Source organism: Apodemus sylvaticus, chromosome 17 (genome assembly GCF_947179515.1).
Source record: "Apodemus sylvaticus chromosome 17, mApoSyl1.1, whole genome shotgun sequence".
NCBI classification, from domain to species: domain Eukaryota; kingdom Metazoa; phylum Chordata; class Mammalia; order Rodentia; family Muridae; genus Apodemus; species Apodemus sylvaticus.
The window spans coordinates 16715514-16742242 of NC_067488.1; the positions used below are offsets into that span (position 1 = coordinate 16715514).

Sequence of the window (26729 nt, forward strand, 5' to 3'; positions counted from 1 at the left end):
TGTGCGTTCATTTTCATTAAATTCTAAATAGTCTTTGATTTCTTTCCTTATTTGTTCCTTGACCAAGGTATCATTGAGTAGAGCATTGGTCAGCTCCCATGTGTATGTGGGCTTTATGCTGTTTTTGTTGCTATTTAAGACCACTCTTACTCCATAATGATCTGATAGGAAGCACGAGATTAGTTTGATCTTATATCTGTTGAGGTCTGTTTGTGACCAATTATAGGGTCAGTTTTGGAGAAGGTACCATGAGGTGCTGAGAAGAAGGTATATTCTTTTGATTTAGGATGAAATGTTCTATAGATATCTATTAAATCCTTTGGTCCAAAACTTCTGTTAGTCTCACTGTGTCTCTTGTTTAATTTGTGTTTCCCTGATCTGTTCATTGAGAAGAGTAGAGTTTTGAAGTCACCCAAAATTATTGTATAGGGTGCTATGTGTGCTTTAAGCTTTAGTAGTAAAGTTTCTTTTATGAATGAGGGTGCCCTTGTATTTGGAGCATAGATGTTCAGAATTGAGAGTTCTTTTTGGTAGATTTTTTTCCTTTGATGAGTACAAAGTGTCCTTCTGGGCTTTTTTTCTTTTTTTGTCATGACTTTTGGTTGAAAGTCTATTTTATTGGATATTAGAATGGCTACTCCAGCTTGTTTTCTGGGACCATTTGCTTGGAAAACTGTTTTCCAGCCCCTATTCTGAGGTAATGTTTGTCTTTGACATGGAGATGAGTTTCCTGTATGCAGCAAAATGTTGGATCCTGTTTATGTATCCAGTCTCCTCAGCATGTAATAAGGACACATGCTCCACTCTGTTGATAACAGCCCTATTTATAGGTTCCACAAGCTGGAAAGAACCAAGATATTCATCAGTGGAGGAATGGATACAGAAAATGTGGTATATTTATACTATCGAATACTACTCAGCAATTAAAAACAATGAATTCGTGAAATTCTTAGACAAATGGGTAGAACTGGAAAATATCATCCTAAGTGAGATAACCCAATCACAAAAGAGCACACATGGAATGCAGTCACTGATAAGTGGATATTAGCCCAGAATCTCTGAATACCCAAGACACAATTCACATATCAAATGATTCCCAGGAACGAAGGAGAGGACCCTGATCCTGGAAAGGCTTGATGCAGCAATATAGGGGAATACCAAGACAGAGAGTGGGAAGAGGTTGATTGGGGAACAGGCAGAGGGAAGAGGGCTTATGGGACTTATGGGGAGGGGGGAACAAGGAAAGGGAAATCATTTGGAATGTAAACAAAGAATATAGAAAATAAATAAATAAATAAATAAATAAATATGAAGTGAAAATGAAGCAGATGAACAGGAAAGCTTAAAGATGTCATTCATTGTTATATATATATATATATATATATATATATATATATATATATATATATATAATTGTAGAACTTGTTAGATGACATTAGAATAGAAATTATAGATACTTTCAAGCAGTAGGATTAAAGAAAACTGAAGTAAGTTTTATCAAGACTAAGATAATGAAACTAGAAACTAAATTCTTGAATCTAAGTCCTAGCTATTTCTTTGCAAGTGTGACACCTTGCAAATTTTGAAAAATGCCTGTGCTCTACTTTCTAGATCAATTTGTGTCCTTTGTGCTCTTTATTGAAACAACATGAGAACAAACATTAAATGTATCATTATCCATTTGTCTAAGAATTTCATGAATTCATTGTTTCTAATGGCTGAATAGTACACCATTGTGTAAATATACCACATTTTTTGTATCCATTCCTCCGTTGAGGGACACCTGGGGTCTTTCCAGCTTCTGGCTACTACAAATAGGGCTGCTATGAACATAGTGGAGCATGTGTCCTTCTTGCATGCCAGGGAATCCTCTGGGTATATGCCCAGGAGTAGTATAGCAGGGTCCTCTGGAAGTGTCATGCCCAGTTTTCTGAGGAACCTCCAGACTGATTTCCAAAGTGGTTGCACCATCTTACAATCCCACCAGCAGTGGAGGAATGTTCTTCTTTCTCCACATCCTCGCCAACACTTGCTGTCTCCTGAGTTTTTGACCTTAGCCATTCTGACTGGTGTGAGGTGAAATTTCAGGGATGTTTTGATTTGCATTTCCCTAATGATCAATGATGTTGAACATTTCTTTTTTTTTTTTTGCATTTTTTATTCGATGTACTTTTTATTTACATTTCAAAATGATTTCTGCTTTTCTGGCCCCCCCACTCCCCGAAAGTCCCATAAGCCCCCTTCCCTCCCCCTGTTCTCCTATCCACCCCTTCCCACTTCCCTGTTCTGGTTTTGCCCTATACTGCTACACTGAATCTTTCCAGAATCAGGGGCCAGTCCTCCATTATTCTTGTACCTCATTTGATGTGTGGATTATGTTTTGCGTGTTCCAGTTTTCTAGGCTAATATCCACTTAGTAGTGAGAGTATATCATGATTGATCTTTTGAGACTGTGTTACCTCACTTAGTATGATGTTCTCCAGTTCCATCCATTTGCCTAAGAATTTCATGAATTCTTTGTTTCTAATTGCTGAATAGTACTCCATTGTGTATATATACCACTTTTTTTTGCATCCATTCTTCTGTTGAGGGATACCTGGGTTCTTTCCATATTCTGGCTATTATAAATAGGACTGCTATGAACATAGTGGAGCACTTATCATTATTACATGAAAGAATATTAAAGGCAGTAAGAGAAAAAGGCCAAGTAACATATAAAGGAAGACCTATCAGAATCACATCAGACTTCTCACCAGAGACCATGAAAGCTAGATCCTGGGCAGATCTCATGCAGACTCTAAGAGAACACAAATGTCAGCCAAAACTACTATACCCAGCAAAACTTTCAATCATCATAGATGGAGAAACCAAGATATTCCATGACAAAACCAACTTTACATAATATCTTTCCACAAACCCAGCTCTACAAAGAATAATAGGAGAAAAACTCCAATACATGGAGAAAAACTACACCCTGGAAAAAGCAAGATAGTTATCTTCTTTCATCAAACCTAAAGGAAGATAACCACTCAAATATAAAATTAACTTCAAAAATGACAGAAAGTAATAATCACTATTCCTTAATATCTCTTAACATCAATGGACTCAATTCCCCAATAAAAAGACATAGACTAACAGATGTTGAACATTTCTTAAGGTGTTTCTCAGCCCTCCAAAGTTCTTAATATGAAAATTCTTTGTTTAGCTCTGTACCCCACTTTTTAATGGGGTTATTTGGTTCTCTGGATGGAGCTGGAGAACATCATACTAAGTGAGGTAACCCAGTCTCAAAAGACCAATCATGGTATGCACTCACTGATAAGTGGATATTAACCTAGAAACTTGGAATACCCAAGACATAATCCACATATTAAATGAGGTCCAAAAAGAACAGAGGAGTGGCCCTTGGTTCTGGAAAGACTCAGTGCAGCAGTGTAGGGGAATACCAGAACAGGGAAGTGGGAAGGGGTGGATGGAGGAACAGGGGGAGGGAAGAGGGCTTATGGGACTTGCGGGGAGTGGGGACCCAGAAAAGCGGAAATCATTTGAAATGTAAATAAAGAATACATCGAATAAATAAATTTATAAGACTATTTTTAAAAAATGTATTATTATCTGTAAAAGGTTTCAAACTGTCTGTGGCCCAAAGAAAAGTCTTGGCTCTATGATGTGGAGATGCCTAGGTAGTTAAAATGCTTGCTGTTCAGGCCAGAGAAACATAATTTCAAAATTACTATTGCTACATAGAACTCCCTGGTTGTGATTGGGTTCTAAATATAAACAGAATTGATAATAACATTATGTCTGCTAATGGAATGCTAACATTTTTTTGGGTATGTTAAAAATATCTAGAAACAACAGTAGAGTAGAGTACTATAATCACACAACAAATTCAGAAAGGTTGAATTATAATATGCAAATAATGTATTAATAAATGAAAAAGCTACAAATAAAAGCTAAGTATAACTTAAATGTTAATTATATGATAATAATATAATAGAATTATGTAAATAACTTTTGCCTTTAAACTACAATAATGGACTTCAAATCTAGAAATATTTCAAAATTAATTTTAAATTTATTAAGATCTTTTTAATGATAAGGTTTAAAAAAATAGAAGCACATTAATGTAGATGCAATTCTTACTCCACAGATGTAAGAATTCAGAACTTGACTTTAAAATATTACATTTGTTTTTCAATTCATCTAATTTTCATGTTATGTTTTCTTATTTTTTTTAATTTTTTTTATTCGATATAATTTATTTACGTTTCAAATGTTTTCCCCTTTTCTAGCCCCCCACTCCCCGAAAGTCCCGTAAGCCCCCTTCTCTTCCCCTGTCCTCCCACCCACCCCTTCCCACTTCCCCGTTCTGGTTTTGTCGAATACTGCTTCACTGAGTCTTTCCAGAACCAGGGGCCACTCCTCCTTTCTTCTTGTATCTCATTTGATGTGTGGATTATGTTTTGGGTATTCCAGTTTTCTAGGTTAATATCCACTTATTAGTGAGTGCATACCATGCTTCACCTTTTGAGTCTGGGTTACCTCACTAGGTATGATGTTCTCTAGCTCCATCCATTTGCCTAAGAATTTCATGAATTCATTGTTTCTAATGGCTGAATAGTACTCCATTGTGTAGATATACCACATTTTTTGCATCCACTCTTCTGTTGAGGGATACCTGGGTTTTTTCCAGCATCTGGCAATTATAAATAGGGCTGCTATGAACATAGTAGAGCATGTATCCTTATTACATGGTGAGGAATCCTCTGGGTATATGCCCAGGAGTGGTTTAGCAGGATCTTCTGGAAGTGAGGTGCCCAGTTTTCGGAGGAACCGCCAGATTGCTTTCCAGAGTGGTTGTACCAATTTGCAAACCCACCAGCAGTGGAGGAGTGTTCCTCTTTCTCCACACCCTCTCCAACACCTGCTGTCTCCTGAATTTTTAATCTTAGCCATTCTGACTGGTGTAAGATGAAATCTCAGGGTTGTTTTGATTTGCATTTCCCTAATGACTAATGAAGTTGAGCATTTTTTAAGATGCTTCTCTGCCATCCGAAGTTCTTCAGGTGAGAATTCTTTGTTTAACTCTGTACCCCATTTTTAATAGGGTTGTTTTGTTTTCTGGAGTCTAACTTCTTGAGTTCTTTATATATATTGGATATTAGCCCTCTATCTGATGTAGGATTGGTGAAGATCTTTTCCCAATGTGTTGGTTGCCGATCTGTCCTCTTGATGGTGTCCTTTGCCTTACAGAAACTCTGTAATTTTATGAGGTCCCATTTGTCAATTCTTGCTCTTAGAGCATACGCTATTGGTGTTCTGTTCAGAAACTTTCTCCCTGTACCGATGTCCTCAAGGGTCTTCCCCAGTTTCTTTTCCATTAGCTTCAGAGTGTCTGGCTTTATGTGGAGGTCCTTGATCCATTTGGATTTGAGCTTAGTACAAGGAGACAAGGATGGATCAATTCGCATTCTTCTGCATGCTGGATCCATTCTTGTCTCCTTGTACTAAGCTCAAATCCAAATGGATCAAGGACCTCCACATAAAGCCAGACACTCTGAAGCTAATAGAAAAGAAACTGGGGAAGACCCTTGAGGACATCGGTACAGGGAGAAAGTTTCTGAACAGAACACCAATAGCGTATGCTCTAAGAGCAAGAATTGACAAATGGGACCTCATAAGGTTACAGAGTTTCTGTAAGGCAAAGGACACCATCAAGAGGACAGATCGGCAACCAACACATTGGGAAAAGATCTTCACCAATCCTACATCAGATAGAGGGCTAATATCCAATATATATAAAGAACTCAAGAAGTTAGACACCAGAAAACCGAACAACCCTATTAAAAAATGGGGTACAGAGTTAAACAAAGAATTCTCACCTGAAGAACTTCGGATGGCAGAGAAGCATCTTAAAAAATGCTCAACTTCATTAGTCATTAGGGAAATGCAAATCAAAACAACCCTAAGATTTCATCTTACACCAGTCAGAATGGCTAAGATTAAAAATTCAGGAGACAGCAGGTGTTGGAGAGGGTGCAGAGAAAGAGGAACACTCCTCCACTGCTGGTGGGGTTGCAAATTGGTACAACCACTCCGGAAATCAGTCTGGCGGTTCCTCCGAAAACTGGGCACCTCACTTCCAGAAGATCCTGCTATACCACTCCTGGGCATATATCCAGAGGATTCCCCACCATGTAATAAGGATACATGCTCTACTATGTTCATAGCAGCCCTATATATAATTGCCAGATGCTGGAAAGAACCCAGATATCCCTCAACAGAAGAGTGGATGCAAAAAATGTGGTATATCTACACAATGGAGTACTATTCAGCCATTAGAAACAATGAATTCATGAAATTTTTAGGCAAATGGATGGAGCTAGAGAACATCATACTAAGTGAGGTAACCCAGACTCAAAAAGTGAATCATGGTATGCACTCACTAATAAGTGGTTATTAACCTAGAAAACTGGAATACCCAAAACATAATCCACACATCAAATGAGATACAAGAAGAAAGGAGGAGTGGCCCCTGGTTCTGGAAAGACTCAGTGAAACAGTATTCGACAAAACCAGAACGGGGAAGTGGGAAGGAGTGGGAGGGAGGACAGGGGAAGAGAAGGAACTATCGGGGAGTGGGGGGGGGGGGGCTAGAAAAGGGGAAATCATTTGAAATGTAAATAAATTATATCGAATAAAAAAAAAGAAAGAATGGATCAATTCGCATTCTTCTGCATGCTGACCTCAAGTTGAAACAGCACCATTTGTTGAAAAGGCTATCTTTTTTCCATTGGATGTTTTCAGCCTCTTTGTCGAGGATCAAGTGGCCATAGGTGTGTGGGTTCATTTCTGGATCTTCAATCCTGTTCCATTGATCTGCCTGCCTGTCACTGTACCAATACCATGCAGTTTTTAACACTATTGCTCTGTAGTATTGCTTGAGGTCAGGGATACTGATTCCCCCAGATTTTCTTTTGTTGCTGAGAATAGTTTTAGCTATCCTGGGTTTTTTGTTGTTCCAGATGAATTTGATAATTGCTCTTTCTAACTCTGTGAAGAATTGAGTTGGGATTTTGATGGGTATTGCATTGAATCTGTATAGTGCTTTAGGCAAAATGGCCATTTTAACTATATTGATTCTACCGATCCATGAGCATGGGAGGTTTTCCCATTTTTTGAGGTCTTCTTCCATTTCCTTCTTCAGAGTCTTGAAGTTCTTGTCATACAGATCTTTCACATGTTTGGTAAGAGTCACCCCAAGATACTTTATACTGTTTGTGGCTATTGTGAAGGGGGTCATTTCCCTAATTTCTTTCTCAGCCTGCTTATCCTTTGAGTATAGGAAGGCCACTGATTTGCTTGAGTTGATTTTATAACCTGCCACTTTGCTGAAGTTGTTTATCAGCTGTAGGAGCTCTCTAGTGGAGTTTTTTGGGTCACTTAGGTAGACTATCATGTCGTCTGCAAATAACGATAGTTTGACTTCTTCCTTTCCAATTTGTATCCAATTAAGATCTTTTTAATGATAAGGTATAAAAAATAGGAGCACATTAATGTAGATGCAATTCTTACTCCACGGATGTAAGAATTCAGAACTTGACTTTAAAATATTAAATTTGTTTTTCAATTCATCTAATTTTCATGTTATGTTTTCTTATTTTAATTTGTCTCATTTGACTTTGTGTTATATTTCCACATGTATTACAGATTTAGCTTTTTAAGCACTTTTAAAATTAGCTATAAATTAAATGTAAGTACATAATAAGTGGCCTTAATATTTAAAGTATTCTGATTACTTTGGTAACTACTACTGATAAAAAGAGTGGAAATCAACACAAAAATTCTCTAGCCATAGCAATTAACCTAGGCAGAAAAGGAAAAAAACTGAGTAAAAACAATAAAAAGTAATTTCATTTCAAGAAACCTTTAGAATTTAAAGTGTTTAATAACCAATTACTAAAAGAATATTATTCATATTTTGTGTCAGATGCAGAATTTGTGAAGCTTACGGCACATAAGGTGAGGATTGAGTTTTGCATGGTCAATAGTTTCTATCATTCCAGAGATGATGATGATGTAAATGACCTTTGAAATTTGTAAAAATTTTCCTGGTGAACTTACATCCTGAAACCGTACTGGACAGCTTTGAGGTTTTAATAGATACCTGTATTAAATTTTTTATGCTCTTAACTTGGCTTGTAGAGTGGTGTGAACATAATGTTCTCTTCATTAACAGTGCTTCAAAATATTTATGTATTCTAGAACATAATAAACATAGAGTTAAGAGCAATTATGGAGAATAAAATTACATGACAGGTGGATGTGGAGGAAAGGACCAGACATAGGGGTTTGGGATGGAGAGAGGAGGGCTCAGGTGGGAGGGTGACAAAGGGAGTAAGAGGTAGGAGATGCAGTGGGAATGGAATCCAGAAACCTAGAGCTATGGAAATTCCCAGAATATAGGATGGGAAGCCTAGTTAAGACTCCTAGTAGTGACAGATATGTTGCCTGAACAAGGTTCAGGGAAGAAATACAGAAGGAGGTAGCTAATATCAACCTCTTTTGAAAATTCTTATTTTCAAAATAAGAGAAAGTTATTTGGAGGGTGACTTTTGAGAGATTAGCCATCAAGTCATATAAATACAGTAAATCACATCACGTGATCACTACTTCTGGAGGAAGATGTGTCCTCTAATTTCCTATGATTTATACTTCCCCAGCTAGTAAGTTTCATGACAAATACCAATTCGATATTTGGCCTTACATTTTTGTCTAAGGTTACTTCATATCTCTATCAAGGAAATGCCCTGTGCAACTAAGCAATCTGTTGTTGTATCTTCATTAGTTAGTTATTTCCCTTATCATACTTGGGGTGAAATATATTCCTATATCTAAGTAAGTAATGGAAAACCTTTCCACTTACAATTATTAGTTTAGCTAGTTGAAATGTATTTCACTTTGTCCATGTAAGCCTTTTGCATGTTTGTCAGGTCAAATATTCAACGACAATCACATTGCACCAATTGTCTGGATCACCCCTACATTACTGATGTCAAATTTGTCCCAACAAGATGCCATCAGATTAAGAACAGCTGCATCAGTGTTTCATATGTCCACACCCTTTATCTCATCACCCCATTCCCTGAACTTCTAAATAAAATCTTAATTTTTAGAGATTAGACAAAAAATGGCCCAGTACCTTTCAAAAATTACTTAGTTAATCCAAATTTAAATAATTCCCAACACAAATGGTAACTATTATATTATGTATGTCATTCATTATATCTTAGTACTTTGATCCATCTAATAAATTTTTAAATGTGAAAAAGTGGCAAGATTCCAATGAAACAATATAATTCATGAATGTCTGTTGTAGTGATTTTTTGGAGTATATTATCTAAATACTTCTCTGTATCTAGATTTCCATTACAAATTTGAGTAGTTTCAAACTAGGATTCATTCTCCATAGACCCAAACTGCTCTCAGTTCTTACAAAGTGTTGGGAGCACTAGGCTGAGAAGGGCTCTTAGGCTAAATGAAATCTCAGTGGGAATAGATTTCACAGAAGTGTCAGTCAAAGGGAGGGGTTACAGAAAAATTAAGTGTTCCAGGTATGAGGCCAAGCATTAAGTTTCTTTAGGCTTTGGCCTAGCAGGAACTTAGTTGCCTTTTCCAAATACTAGCAGATGTTGCTGATAAAAAAAGGATCCTGCTTTTCAACATAAAAATGCTGGTTCCATGCCCTCAAGGTGGATATGACATTTGTTTCTTTCTTAATTAAACTATCATGGCTAGGAAGCAGCAAAGAACTTTCAAAGCAAAGGTTTCATCAAGGAAAGACTCTGTGTAAACGCGGTGGGAAGCAATAGGGAGATCATTACAGAATTATCAGCCCCCTGCACAGTTATAAATTAAGGAATCAGTATGCTATCAAGTGACAAGAGCAGAAGACTGAGGTATGGATTAAACCATGCTCTGTATTTCCCTTTGAACAAGATCACAATGACATATCCTGAAAACACATTAGTTCTCCATTCTTTAAGTTGTAATAAAAGTCGGTTGGTGGGAAATAAAGTTGAGCATGGAAAATTAGATCATGTGCTCTATGAAGTATGACAGAGATTCAGCGCTTAGCCAGTGAGTATTAGTAACACATGAAAGCTACGTCTAAGGCTGGAAAGGAAAATTTGTACTTTCTACATGAATTATTACCTTACTTAAAATGTGCTTGCTCTATATAGTTCATATTTTTAGTTATTCTCTGTGAAGCTGGCTCTTAAATTTCTGTCCCCAGGTGAACTTCCATCCCCTCAACTAGGAGATACTAATGCTTTCCTCATAAAGGTGCCCAACTTTCCTACAGATCCTACCATTAAATCAATTATCACACATTATTGTAATTGCTTGATTACATTATAGTCTGCCCCATTGGACCACAAGCTCTTAAAGGCAAGAGTTGTTTCTTAATCAATCTTTGGTTCCTTGGCATATAAAATGCTGCTTTTCACAGGGTAGGGTTTTAATGAATCCATTTAAATGAGTAAATGCATTCATTAGTTTTAGTAGCTGTGAAAAGAAAAGGTGAAGTTGGCAGACTGAAGTTAAGCAGGCAACATTTACAAACACAGAGGGTGCCACTCTTTGATAAATTAGAACTCACAGAGGTTATAGTGAAAGTCAAAGTAAATGTGCCTGCAAGGCCTTGGGAAGCAGGAGCAAAAGAGGAGGGTGTATACTCAGGCAAAAAAATTATTGCATGCTGAGGAATCCTCTGGGTATATGCCCAGGAGAGGTATAGCAGGGTCCTCCGGAACTGTCATGTCCAGTTTTCTTTGGAACCGCCAGACTGATTTCCAAAGTGGTTGTACCATCTTGCAATCCCACTAGCAGTGAAGGAGTGTTCTCCTCTTTCTCCACATCCTTGTCAACACCTGCTGTCTCCTGAGTTTTTAATCTTAGCCATTCTGACTGGTGTGAGGTGAAATCTCAGGGTTGTTTTGATTTGCATTTCCCTAATGATTAATGATGTTGAGCATTTCTTAAGGTGAATTTCTTCAGGTGAAAATTCATTGTTTAGGACTTACCCCATTATTAATAGGGTTATTTGGTTCCCTGGGGGCATATACCTTGAGGATTCCCCAGCATGCAATAAGGACACATGCTCCACTATGTTCGTAGCAGCCTTATTTATAATAGCCAGAAGCTGGAAAGAACCCAGATATCCCTCAATGGAGGAATGGATACAGAAAATGTGGTATATATACACAATGGAGTACTATTCAGCAATTAAAAACAATGAATTCATGAATTTTTTTAGGCAAATGGATGGAACAGGAAAATATCATCCTAAGCGAAGTTACACGATCACAAAAGAAGACACATGGAATGCAATCACTGATATTAATTAGCCCTAAAGCTCTGAATACTAAAGATACAATTAGCATATCAAATAATTCCCATGAAGAAGGAAGAAGAGGGCCCTAATCCTGGAAAGGCTTGATCCAGCATTATAGGGGAGTACCAGGACAGAGAAAAGGGAGAGGGGAAGATAGGAGAATGGATGGAGACAAGAGGACTTATGGGACATATGGGGAGGGGGAACTGGGAAAGGGGAAAGCTTTTAGAATGTAAACAAAGAATATAGAAAATAAATAAAATAATTAAAAAAAATTAACCTTGGATCAGAAAGGGGATCTCAACAAAATGAAAGAAGCATGAAAGGAGAAGATATGATAAGAGTTGCAAAGTGGAATAATTGAGCTAGATGCACCTGTGTTCATGACTGCAATAAACTCTAACATGACTGAGTATATAATCATTCTTGCAAGGGTCCTGAATACCTCAGGAATACCTTTAACATTAACTCAATTGTGGCTTTGGTCCTTCTGCCTCTATATCTTCACCATTCTATTACTAGTTTCTAAATAGAAGATGAAGTATGTATGTTTCTCCAATGATCTAGTCAGTAGCTGAAACAATGAGTGTTTAGACTAGAGTAACACATTTTTTAAACTCCAAACTCCATTTTCTGAGTTGAAATGGGTGAAGAATCCTGTATCAGAGATTAATGTAATGTTGATGATGAACTATTGTAAATACTTGAAATATCTTTTGTTTTTATTTGAATCTCCTTTTTTTCTTATATTGGCATGTTATATATGATTTTTAAACTCATAGAAAAAAACATATAATCTCATGTTTACAGAACAGCCACAACACAATAAAACCACATTTAAGTAAGCATATTTGAAAACTAGTGTTTTTTTTTCCCCTCAGCTTTTCACTTGCCCCATATTGAACAAATCATACAAGTCAGTGCAGTGAGAGAAGAGATCAGTCCTTTTGCTACTGGGTCCTTTTCTCGCATACTTTTTGAAGGTTGTATATGACTCAGACACACACAGACAGCACAGACACACATAAAACACACACACACACACACACATACAAACATATACAGACACAAATGCATAAACACACACAGAAAAAATACACAATACATGCACACACACAAACACACACAGACTGAATCTCCTTTTAAACCCTCAATTTAAAATGTTTATGAAATATTTTAGTGACTGAATTTTGTGCCTCTTTAAAATATGTGCATATACGCATATCTTTATGTATATGGTATATATGTGACTTTATTTCTGCTTACTTTGAGATCAGTTATTCTCTCCTGGGTGTAATTTAATTATTTGAAGTTTCAATGTATGGTAACTTGACTTTCAAATGTCATACTTTGGTATAGCTAAAGCATTTCAAGCTTGGCTTTTTTTGCTAACCCCCTTGAATCCTGAGGTATTTCTTCAGTGGCACTCTCATAGGTATGGACATCTTCTGAACATACTTCAACTGACCTTTGTGTCAGACAATATTTTCACAGACATCTGTTTACAAAAATGTTCTAGTGTCTTCCAACACTGCTGAGGACAAAATTTGCTTATTGCCTTGGAAGAGAAAATAGTGGCTCCCCACAGATCGAATAAGGGCAGACTGCCACACAGGAACAATTCAGGTTCACACTCAGAGGCCTTGCTTCCTAGGATATGAGCAGATATCTCACACAGTTGTGTCATTCTGTAGAATAGGAAATTGAATGAATGATATTTTGAATCATGGCTTTGTGGTTCATTTAAAAAAACTCTTTTTTTCAACCTAATAACAACATGTTTTTCATGTCCATTCATAAAATTGAAAAGGAGAAGTTGTCCACTTCAAGTTGACTAAACTCTCAGACTTTCTCAGTCCTCTATGCTAAATATTTGACTGATCTTCACCAATCATCTTTTTAAATATATAGTGTTTAATTTTTTATTTTTCATTTAAAAGATAGAGTGCTTCTAAATTCTTTAGTGGTTTTCACTGTTTGGCATAAAACTGACAGTAGCAATCATAGCAATAGAAGGAGCAGCAGAGGCACCAAACAGCAATACTGGGAAAATACCAACACAGAGACCAGCTTGGAAATAATGTGGATATCCCACATACAACAATAAACTGCTTATAGAGTCTGTTTGCTTAAGATTGTTAGAATGACAGCAGATTTTTTAAAAATTCATCTCATTGACCAGAGAAAGAATGAACTCAAATTGTTCATGTGATTTGCGTGAGACCAATCATGAACTCATAGCAGCTGAGGTTAACTGCAGAAGACTGGATTTGTTAACAAGTGGGAGGCGGTGTTACTCCAGCATCCCCTGTTACTGAGGATCTATTGGCAGTAATGATGTGGAAGGAAAGGGATCTTTTGTAGTTACATAGAAACTGGTTAAGTTTCCCATGTTCTGGTAAATAATGTCCATTACCTAACTAAAAATAATTAAATGGGTAGGTTTCACATATACATACAAAATCCTAAGAGTATTGAATAGACTAAAAATACATTAATGTACACATATACATTTCCAAAAATATATAAAAGTTAAGTAATCTGTGGTTTATTTCATTGGTTACTGTGCTTTTCATCTATAGTCATGTGCTTGAGGAAAATATTTTTATATGGGTAGTTGCACACTCCTACCTAACACTAGTCAGTGAGGAATTAGAGAAACACGCCTCAATGGACTGTTGAAATACATCATGATAGGAAAGAAAGTGCAGACTGAATAATGTTGATCTCCTGAATTTCTGCAGGCAAGACTAGTATATAGAGGTAGTCAATATTTCTCAACTAAAGCAAAATAATGGGTCTGACAGCTTATGCAAGCAATCCTAAATTTTAAACATCATAACATCTATATGGTTTTCTAATATAAATTGGAAAATATGTATGCATGTATTTCATTATAAATATAGGAATGGTTGTGAATAGAAATAGCTCACTCTACTTAAAAGTACTTTTGGGTTAATGAGTGTTTTTTACGTTTGAATATTTGTCATTCCATTCCTGATATAAATAGATGATATATGGTAGAGAAATCTAGGGTATAAATTGATAATAGGTAGATTATAAATAGTTATGCTTTATATACTCTTGCATTTAACAGGTTTTCATTATATTCCACACACTATTATACACACACACACACACACACACACACACACACACGCATACACATATATATGTATAATATATGGAGGCAGATATAGATAAGTAGATAGATAGATAGACATATAGATAGATATAGTATATGATTTTATTTGTTCATTTATTTTTACCTCTGCAGATGGGAACAGGGAAATCCCAGGAAGCTGTATTAACTGAATTGGCTATGCAGGTAAGTTGAGGATGGCCATCAAGGATATATCCAGTTACACAGCTGTAGCGGATCTTGTCTCCAACATCAAACCTTGTACCATACAGTACACCTTTAGGTGGAACTCCTGGATTTCCACAGGAGCTACTCTGTAATTCTGTAGTAAAGAAAGAATAAAAAAGAAATTTAGAGTTATTGAATTATATTTAATGTTTTATTACTATAAAATTACATTTAGGTTTTATTATTCTTTGCCTGAGGAGAAATTTCAGACTGAAAATTTAGCATTTTCTCATTCAGCAGAGAAGAGATTAATTTTGGTAATGTGTCTAAATTTCACTACATCAGAAATGTAATTAGTTTTGTTAAAAGTTTTTGATGCCTTATATTATTTAATTTTCAATACAAAGTTTAAAATACTGTCATATTTTACAGGGTTTTAAAACTGAGATCAATATAATTTATATAGTTTCTTCAAAGTTACATTTAATGAGAGAATGGTGTATATTTCTACATATGCTAAACTTCACATTAAAAAACATGCACATTTTGAATAAAGATCTTTTTAAATAAAAAAATATACTAGTATAAAATGAACATATTTTTAATTTAAGTAATTTAATAACATTTCAGCTCACTTATTTGTTTTAATTTGTGTATGTAATAATAATAATAAAATAATAATAGTAAAAAATGCATGGACATATGACATTTTAAATGAGTCAATATAAAAATCTAGGGTATTAGTTACATAAATTTTGAAAAAAGTCAATTTTTTTCTGAGTTGTAAGTGAAGATTTAGATATATTAGAAATTGCAGAGCAATGAGGCTAGGATATATATATATATATATATATATATATATATATATATATATATATATATGGTTATATATATATATATGTTTTATAACATGTATAAGGTATAAAGCACATATATATATATAACTTATTATCACATGAAATTGGTATTGTAAATATCACTCAATTAAACTAAAATTAACTAATATGAAAAAAGTAGTTTAGCAGTTTGAGTAAATTGTTCAGTTACTGGTGCCACATAAATGTTAATTTCCCAGAAGGGATAATTTTACAACAGTTCAGAGGCAATTAAATCTTAGGTGAGTTAGTTAAATGTATATGGGAATAACTATACTTGCAAAATTTCAAAAAGGCTGAAAATATAGTTGTGATATAAAAGTGAATCATGTTCTTATTTTATAAAGATATTGATTCAATGTCAAGCATTAGCAAATTCCTGGCAAAATAATTATGTCAAACATAATCATTCCAAATTGAAATTATCAAAATGCAAAAATCATGTAAAATAATAGATAGCTGAAATGTTACAAAACCAGAATATGTATAAACATAGGTTTATAAATTCTTTATAACTTGCTTCTAGTAATTGTGATATTTTTTCCTTACATTCTGTTTTCTCTTGTGATGTATGCATGTGTATGCATATTTGTATTTGCATGTGTGTGTGTGTTTGTGTGAAGTTCATTACATAAATGAACATTTATAAATTATCATGCATGTGTATGTGAACCTCAGAGCACATGGTTGCCGGAGAAGACTAGATACCTTTCCTTACTACTATATTTTGCTTATTGCCTAGAAACCCACTTTCACTGAACTAGAAGCTAATAATTTTGGAAATGTTTTCTGGGCAGTATCACATAGGCAACCATGTTTAAGTTGTTATAAAGGTTTCAAAGGTAATTTCTTATTAGATATATTCTTTATTCACATTTCAAATGTTGTCCCCTTTCCTGGTTTCCCATACCAGAATATCCCCTAAGCCCCGCCCCCTGCTGACCAATCTACCCACTCCAGCTTCCCAGTCCTGGCCTTCCCCTATATTGTGGCATTTAGTCTTCTCAGGACCAAGGGCCTCTCCTTCCTTTGATGTCCAACAAGGCCATCCTCTGCTACATATGCAGCTGGAGCCATGGGTCCCTCCATGTGTACTCTTTGGTTGGTGGTTTAGTCCCTGGGAGCTCTGGGGGTACTGGTTGGTTCAAATTGCTGTTCCTCCTATGGGGCTGCAAACCCCTTCAACTCCTTGGGTCCTTTCTCTAGCTCCTCCACTATGGACCCTGTGCTCAGTTCAATGGTTGGCTGAGAGTGTCCCCCTCTGTATGTTTTATGTACTGAGCCATAAATTTTGAAGAAAAAAAGATTTTAACTAACTCAGATTCCTGTGAATCTGGTAGCAACTCCACAATTCTATTAATGTCTTAATTTTTTATGCTTGTGCAAAAACTCACTGATTAATTTAAATTATAACATCAGTGTACTTAATTAACAAGTTCAATAAGAATGGAGAACTTTGAACTAAATGATTTGTTTTAAAGGTAAAATATTTACTCTTAGTTTATAATAGCTATTTTAGATTCCACAAATGTAGGAAATTAAAGCACTTGGCTAACATTTAGGGAATATCAAGGATTTGTATAAATAGTAGGTCACAATCATAAGCAAATATTTAAAAGATATTTAAAATACCAATAGTCAAAGTTAATTACTCCTAAATTTTTTTTATTTCCTCATATTTTTTTTTACTATTGTGTTCACTATTGTTTAAAAATATAGTCTATTTGTGGAGTTCCAAAAATACTTCAAACAGATTTATTGTCTGTGGATTTGAGCAATTAAAAGGTATTCAGACTAGAGAGACAGATGGCTCGTTTCTAAAAATGCTTGCTACATAGTAAGAGGAACGATTTTGGGTGCCCTGCACCCATATGAATACCAAGGTGCAGCGATAGACCTCTGTAGCACCAACTCTGTTTACGTGGTAATGTAGAACATGAGAGAATTCATGGCTCTGACCAACTGCCAGTCCAACCTAAGTATTACAAGAGAGGGAGAGAGAGAGAGAGGGAGAGAGAGACTCAAAGGAATAGCTCCATTTGCCTTTCTGATCTGCACATGCACACACACACACACACACAGAGGGAGAGAGAGAGAGAGAGAGAGAGAGAGAGAGAGAGAGAGAGAAGAATGTGTGTGTATATACACACAAGTACAACCCAACACATGTACACACACGCACAGCATCGCAGCATGTTTTACATGTAACAACAGCTTTTTTTTTACTTGCTGGCATAGATGCTAAGGTTAATAAGTTTTGATAAATGGAATGAGAACTCAATCCTTTGAGTAGAGTAATAACAAAGGAATACTTTTAATGAAACTACCACTTCTGACCTCATAATCAAAACACTTCCTCTCCCTTACACACTCTAAAAATAATTAAGGTCAGGACTTCAATTATCATAAAGCTATATATCTGAGAGGAAAGGAGATTTCATATACTTTCACAGAAAATGGTTTCAGAGGAAAATAAAATAAAAGTAGGAAAGTTTATTTTATACCTTCTATACTTAGTTTGAAGTTATATTTAAACCAAGAATAAATATTGCACTGATGAATGACATAAAGCAGAAACAGGACCTATCCCACAGATGAGGTAAATGAATTAGACAGCAATGGCATCATCCCAGATTATGTAACTTCTGGTCTTGTGACTGGATAACATCCAGACCCAAAGACTCTTAAAATGTATGTTTTAACAAAGAAAAGGAAAGAATATTAATCTGTAACATGTCTTGTCTTTATCCTCTAGAATGATATGACCAGGATTATCATCTATTGAATGAACATGAGATCATCTCCCCATAACCACCTGTGGACTGAATTATTCACAAAGTTATGTAAAATATTTCACTTTCAAGTTTCATAGATTGTCACATTTTAGATGTTGCTCATGATTATCCTTTTTCAACCTTTAATAATTTCCCTCTAAGCCCTTAGGACTAACTTAAAATAGACAAATGAGAAGGCTAGGTCATTAATTAAACAGTTATATGACCCACTTTTCTTATTAATAATTACAAATTAATTCTGTGGGGGTTATGTGCCTGATGCAATGTGTGTTGACAAGTGTCTGCAGGTGTAGGCATGCTGAGGCCTGAAGAGAGTATCTTCCTCTATTTGTTTCTATTGAATTTATTAAGAAGTCTCATTCTGAATCCAAACTTTTCCGATATTTAATAGTCTAGCTAGCTGAATTGCACCGTTAGCCCCCCCCCCCCCGATTCAACCTATAGAGGGCTGCTCTTATAGGGTCTGTCTTCTTGGATGGCCTTTAACAAAGTCCTGTGGAGGAAGGTCAATCTATGATTTTTGTAGAATCACTTTCTCCATTGAGGTACTGCTCCATTCTCTACTGTATTCAAAGGTTTAATCTAAAAATGCAATGTTGCATGCTATACTTCTATCTTTTATTTTTAACATATCACACAGGAAGGTTATAGTACTTTTTAGATGTTCTTATCAGACTTCAACATTGCCAATGAAGGAAGATTGAAGTGATTGAGTAAAGGAATATATAAAAAGTCATTCGTATTTTTAAGTGTTTACAATAAGTGTTATTTATTCGAAATATTAAGAGGTTACTGCTAAGGAAAGCAGAGATTTAAGTGATAAAATGGGTTTGTGAGACATTTATCAAAAGTTAATGCCAGGTGGTTCTATTGTATTTGCTACTAGAATTGCATCTAATGCAAAGAATAACTTAATCATTGACTAGATATGGTGACTCTATTCACTGACAATGACCTCAAAATATTTAAAAGAAATTTCAAGAGGGCAACCTACAACATAATTAAGCCTGACATTAATATAGGCAAAGGGGAGGGAAGAGGACAGATGTGGGATGGGGGTTGGTAGAGGGGGAAACCAGGAGGTGGCATATCATATGAGATGTAAACAAGAGGAATGATTACTTTAAAAAGAGAGAAAAATACCTCTACTTTCATATTCTATCATACAAAATGTAAAAAAAAAAGTGTAACTGGGGAGGATAATTTAAAATTAGTTTAATTACATTTCTTTCTTTACCTTCACCATATGTAAAAAAGTAAATATAAATTGAAGAATTTATCTTTGTTCTCAAAATGTCTGTGAATTTAGGGAAGAAAAAATTTTCCTGTTAGTTTTACCATTCTGTGTAACAGACAATCGAGCCATTTCAAGTGTGTATGTGGTTTATAAACTGGAATGATGCAGTGTTCTTCTATGGCTTTATCTAATAAGTGAAGTACTCAGCAATTTATAGGATAGGATTTAACTATATAAACCATTGTATAACAAAGCATATAAATTTCTAAAACTATAAAAGATTTTGAATGTAACAAATATGACTCTGGGAAACACAGGAAAGAAATTTAAATACAATTTTGTTGTTAAAATAGAGTTTAGTGACATGCTTCTATAAAATTTTACTATCACTATGTATTAAAAATAAAATGCTCTGTAATTTTTTCAAATTATCTTAGTCATAAAAAGCACTAACAACATAAACATTTCTTTGTAATAGATACTAGTAAAAGCACTAAAATGTATTATTTCTTGAGCTACAAAAGCAAAGTCCCAGTTTGGATTGGGTATCAGTCTACAAATAGTCTCTCTTCAGCAACTTTTGAATTCATGAAACACAGTGCACATATAATCACAATTACTACATTCTATTTGGAAAGAGGCTAAGGCTAAAGTATCTTAAGCAACTTGCCCAAGTCAAACAACTAATAGCCACTGTGTAGTTTAAAGCCTGAATGTCTGACTTCAAAGCTCAGGAATCTCTGGTAGTAATGGGTGACTCATATTCTTGTTCCTCCTATGACACTGCAAACCCTTTCAGCTCCTTGGGTCCTTTCTTTAGCTACTTCCTTGGGGACCCTGTGCTCAGTTCAATGGCTGGATGAGAGTGTCCCCCTCTGCATTTGTCATGCACTAGCAGAGCCTCCCAGGTGACAGTTATATCTGGCTCTGGTCAGTAAGCACTTGTGGCATTGATAATAGTGTCTGGGTTTTGTAATTGTGTATGTGGTGGATCGCTGGGTAGGGTAGTCAGTTTCTGGATGGTCTTTCCCTCAGATTCTGCAACAATGAGTCACCCAGTACTACCAGAGCTCCCAAGCACAAAACCATCAACCAAAGAGTACACATGGAGTTACTCATGGCTCCACACACATAGGCAGCAGAGGATTGCCTTGTTAGACACCAAAGCGAGGAGAGGCCCTTGGTCCTGGAAAGACATGATGCTGTAGTGAAGGGGAATACCATGACAGGAAAGCAGGAGACAGTTGATTGGGGAAGGGAGAGATGGCTTATGGGATTTGGGGAGGGTGAACTAGGAAAGGGGGCAACATTTGAAATGTAAATAAAGAATACATATAATTTTTAAAAAGTGAAGGAAAAAATCTCAGGAATCTTTCAGAGATAGACATAGATTGTTAACTAGGAAAACCCAATAATTCTTTTCACAGTGCTACTTATTCATTTTCTATACCAGTCGTCCAAGGTAGTTACAAAATACAGGCATGCTGTTGTCCCTTTTGATGTTTATATGACATGATGACCAATGTTAGTGAATCATCACAGAGTATAAATCACCTCATAATAACATGGAATAGAAAATGAGCATGTAACTGTAAAACTATATAATGAAAAATCTAAGCATTAATGAAGAAGATATATAGAAGCGGTTTGGTAATGAAGTCAGCCTTAAAATGTTATCTGAAATAATACTTAACTTTAGAGTCAATCAATTAATAAGAAATTTACCTGGAATGTTCAAAACTGAGTGGCATTAAACTAAAATTAAGTATATTTGAAAAAAAGAACTCTAAGGATTAAAGTACTCCAAGAAGATTTAGATTTGATATTATTATGAAAATTGGATCAGGAAAATAGATTTGAAAGAAAATATTGTGAATATTCTCAGATTTTATATAGTGAAAGCACAAAAACACAAATACAACAAATACATACATAAACACACTAAAAATATAATGAAAAATCTGGTCAGTCTTAAACACATATAAATTTGATCAAGGCGTGAGCATGTGTGTGTGTGTGTGTGTGCATTTCTGTGTAAAGAGGTAACATACTATGAAAGAGTCTCAAGAAGGTACAGCAAGAATTGCAAGAGAAATGGAAAAATAAAAAATGATGTAAAGATATTACTTATATTCAAAATTTCTAAAACTAATGTATATATACATATATGTATATATATATATATATACATATATATACTAATACAATGAGGGATGTTAAAATTACTTTTCACTTTGGAGTAAATATAATGAAGAGCCTCCAAAAGCAAGGTTTTTAAAAACTTATCAAGAACCAAACCTGACCTTGAAAATTGGAATGAAAAATTGAAAGAAAGGAAAAGGACACCAGGAGTGCAGAATTGCATAATTATTCCGTCAAAGAGATGAAGCACGATCCTGCTGAGATCAATTAGCAGCACTTTAAAACATTGTAAAATTATATCTACTAAGGGAAGCAAAATTCAAGTTGCTTGTATTCCAGAAAATTAATCTCAGAGTTTTATTTCCCAGATGATTAAAAATCATTTAGGAGAGTATAACATCAAACGGAGGTAAAGAGTTTTCTACCTAGTACCTTTCATTGAAAGACTTTTAAAAAGTGCTTGTCAAATAAATGCATTTTCTAACTTTTTGGTGATAATTTTCTCTGATTCATTCCTAAACCGTTTCATTCACATAGGACATAAGTGAAAATATTTGAGAATGCTCTCAGAGATGTCAGGGCAAGCATTTTGTGAAGATTTTCAAACACTTACTGTAGCTATGCTACCCTGTCTCTTAGACATTTTTCATTACATATAACAGAATGAATCAGTTTCTTTATACCTAGTTTCATTGCTATTATACCATTTGGAGACTTGAGAACAAGGACTCTGACTCATCCTTGTGAATCAAGTCTTTGGAACATTGTGCCGTTGGCAAGCAAACAAGGATTGAGTTAGCTGAGTAATCTCATTCAATATGAAAATGCAAAAGATAATCATCACACAAAGTTTTTTTATCTTTTAGGTCATGCTTAAACAGAAAATAATTGAAACGAATGAGGAGAAAGCAAAGCAGCAGGCATATGTTGAATTAACTGTGTTACAATAAGCACTGAATAACATTTGCAAGGTGTGATTTTTTTTCCCTCAACACTGAATTTCATTGTTAAGGTTTCTGCTGCAGTCTATGAAAACGCATTTACTTCAGTAACCCAGTTTCTGTCCTTGACCATGGTAATGCAATTTCTAGGATTCCTGTCATGCCATGATGGCACTGGAGTTCAGAAGATGAATTAAACATGAGGCAGCATTTCTTGTTTCAGAAGTGTTGAGACTCTTCACAAGGCTAACATTTGCTAACCAAAATAAAAATATCCATTTTTTGATTATGGGTCTTCTAATGTAAGAAAAGGAAATCAAAATAAATTACTAGCTGGTATTAAAACAAAAATCCAATATAACCAAGAATGCCTGGGCTGTTTTTAATTCTAGCAGAAAAACAAATTGCTGAATTAATTATGAGGGTAGAATGTGAGCATTGCTTGAAACTTTTGTCAAAAATCAGTGAAACTGCTATCTTTAAGAGGACTTCCTGCTCTTACAGAGGGCCTGTGTTTGATTCCCAGCACACACGGTAGCTCAGTCCCATCTATAACTCCAGGTCCAGGGAATCTATACACTCTGATCTCTGCAATCAGAAAACATGTATATTGCCTTCATCCATATGCTCAGGCAAGACTATTCATGAGCATAAAAAATAAACATTTAATAACTGTGTCACAAGCTGTATCAAATTCTGTTGGAACAATTTTGTTATTACCCTTATAAATGTTAAGACTGATAGAGAAACTATTTGACTTCTGAATGGGAGATTATATTGTTTCAATTTCAAATGTCAATGCTTTTTTAATGCCAATAGATTACGGTACAGGGATTTGTATAAAATTATATATTTAAATTATATATATATATATACATATATATATATATATATAATTGTCACATTAAGATAATTTGATAGGATCATAATAAAATGTAAAAGAAAAATTTAACTTTTAAAATCTAATTATATCCAGTACCTATACCAGTACATTGTAAATCAAAATAAAAATAATATAAAATCAGGAAAATTTGCAATCATACCCAGCTCATAGTTTCTGAAAAAGAAAGATGCTGCATGTACCATGGCATAACCTTTTAGCACTTGATTCAGAATAGCAGGAAAATATGCACGCACTCTCCTTTCCTGTGACAGAATTAGGGCAAGTATCTGTATTAGAACTTTAGAACTCACAGAATTTAATTCTTTAAAAGGGTATGCTAAGCTGATCAGAGATAATTTGCTGGATTATATAATCATTCACTATGATGAGTGAGGGATGCCTCTGTATTTCAGCAATTACTCCATCATCCAATAATTACTGAACTTTGAGGCATAAATGTCAAAGGGGGTCTAACAAATATGACACCATTTCCATCTTGTTGAAACTTATAACTCAGCTGGAGTGATGAGACATGCACGATATGACCTTCTAAAAATTAAAGCTAGTTCTAAAGTCTGAAAATGTAAAAATGGTTCTTCTTTATTTTATAACATTTATTTTGCATATGTATCTGTGTGTGCACGTACACATGTGTGCTTGTGTGTATGTGTGCGTGTGCGTGTGCGTGTGTGTGTGTGTGTGTGTGTGTGTGTGGTTATGTATAGAAGTGAGTGCCACAGGTGCTTGGTGGTTGTAGAAGAGAGAAGAGGGCATCAGATCTTTTGGAGCTGAGAGTTACTGGCAGTTGTGAGCTACTGGACATGAGTGCTGAAAAATGAAACACAGGGTCTTTGGAAAAGCATCACATATTCTTAGCTGTTAAAACACTTCTCTAACACCCTACTCCTTTCTTAAGGACTCAAAACTATTTTCTATTCATGTATTTATTTATTTGTTCATTCATTCATTCATTCATTTGTGAGTGTCTCTGAGTGTACGTGTGTGTGTGTGTGTGTGTGTGTGTGTGTATGTATCATGTGTATGTGGATATGTGCACAGGTACATGCTTAAAAAGATAAAAGACTTGGTTCTATTTTCCAAAACTGAGTTCTGGGGACTGAACATGGTTGCTTGGAGATGATATTAAGTTATCTAGTCACACCTGGTTCTGTATCTTCCAAACACTTACACAAAATGAAGACCGTTATATAAAAGAAATATTGTTTAAGGGGAAGTCATAAATTACCTGAGTAATTTATTGTTCCTCTGACCCACAGAGAATCAATGAAGAGGTAGTCAATGGCAACATAGAACAAGTGGACATGAATGGAAAGCCATATAATAAGGACACACAGAGTCACAGGGAACTTTTATGGTTATGCTTTGCAGAAACTTCTACTCATTGTCTTTAGGTGGTGTCCTATTCTTGCTGCAGTTGCAGAGATTCAAAATAAAATCATATGAATAAGGAGGGAGTTATTGCTTTTTATGTGACCCTGATTATTCTAGGCAAATGGTAGTCGGACTGAGGCCACCAGAAAGCCAAGGTTCTTCTTTCTTTCTGCTTTGTCATCCCTGTATAATCAAGATAGAGGTGAGCTGATAAAAATACTGAATTTCTGGGTGTTAGGATTGAATGAGGTGACCCTGAGAGAGATATCCCTCACTTCCTTGATGCCCTAGGTATTTTTCTACCGATGTGATAAAACACTCTGATCAAAAGGCAGTTTAGAGGATGAACAGTTTATTTGATCTACCCTTCCTGGTCATATTCCATCTTTGAGGGAAGTCAGGGGCAGAAACCACAGAGACACACTGCCTGCTGGCTCAATCTCAGGCTCACTCAGAAACTCATTCCTAGTTACGTTTCTTATTATCGCCTGTGAACAGCTTCACTGGGACAGCATTACTCACAGTGGGCTTTGCCATACAATAATAATTAACAATCAAGGAAATCCACTGGAGATAGACCCACAGACCAATCTGAACAAGTAAGCCTTCAATTCAAGTTTTCCTCTTAGATGACTCTATAGTCTATCAAGTTGACAACACTTAAAGGAAAAACTCCATCGACTAACAACATGCTACAATTCTAAATGTTCCGACAACAGAATTAGTTTCCAGGATGTGGATTATTTTGTTTTCTACTAAGGTTAACTACAGTTCCTCACTAAGGAAGAAATCTAGTCAAACATGTAACAGTTGTTTACAATAAAGTGTATAAAAGCAAAAAGGGAAGAAAACATGTGTGGACATGTACAGAGTGTGAAACGGAAGTGGGGAAGAAGCACCTGCTCTGCACTTCATTTAGATAGTTCACTTTGTCCACAGTCTCTGTGACAGACCTTGCAATGGGTGTGAGAGAACTGATTCTGTATGTATGTGCAAGGAGCAGACCAGTTGATACAGGATTGATAGTTGAAAATTGTCTTTGGAATTGACTAAACAAGGGATTCAGGTAAGTCATTTATTGGTTTGTCCAAAAGTCCCTTTGATAATACGGGAATTGATCTGTTTGCCCTCAGTCTAGTTCATGCACCTGGAAATGCTCACTCTAACCTTGTCTGGTTCTCTCTAACCGTGTTCCCCTGAACAAGGCTCTCCTTAATCGACCCAACCATTAAATTTCGGCAGAAATCTTCTCTCTGTCCATATTTTTAACTCAACATAGGTTTGGAAAAACAGAAACACATAGAACACTTTACTATATTAGTAAGACATCCTTTTGTGTTGGTACCTTAGTGTTGTGTCCTTTACATCACTGTGAGCAACTACTTCATCATTTTCAGTAAGTACAAAGAAGTTAAAACTTGTCTAATTTATACTGATTTTCATTGCTACTACGTCTGACAACAAAATGTTATATTTTATATTTTTGTTTCAACATATTCTTTTCTTTTATGTTATTATTACTTTTTAAAATTTTTATTAGTTATTTTTATACACTCCATATTTTATTTCTCACCTTGTCAACACCTGTCTACCCTCTGACTGTTCCACATCCCATACCTCCTCCTCTCCCCTGTCTCCATATGAATATTCCTGCTATCTACCCCACCTGACCTTTAAACTGGGGCCTCCACTCACTTGAGGGTTAGGTGCATGATCTCTGAATGAACACAGACCAGCAGTCCTCTACTGTGTG

General features: G+C 35.4%; 1 protein-coding gene across 3 annotated transcripts in view; it reads right to left on the bottom strand.

Moving 5' to 3' along the window:
• Positions 1-26729, bottom strand: part of Csmd3 (CUB and Sushi multiple domains 3) — a 1209570-nt gene that overhangs the window by 965753 nt on the left and 217088 nt on the right. For all 3 annotated transcript variants that reach the window (XM_052161507.1, XM_052161506.1, XM_052161505.1), the window contains exon 4: positions 14671-14865. In XM_052161507.1, coding sequence (XP_052017467.1) covers positions 14671-14865 — 195 coding nt within the window. The remainder of the gene's footprint in view (positions 1-14670; positions 14866-26729) is intronic.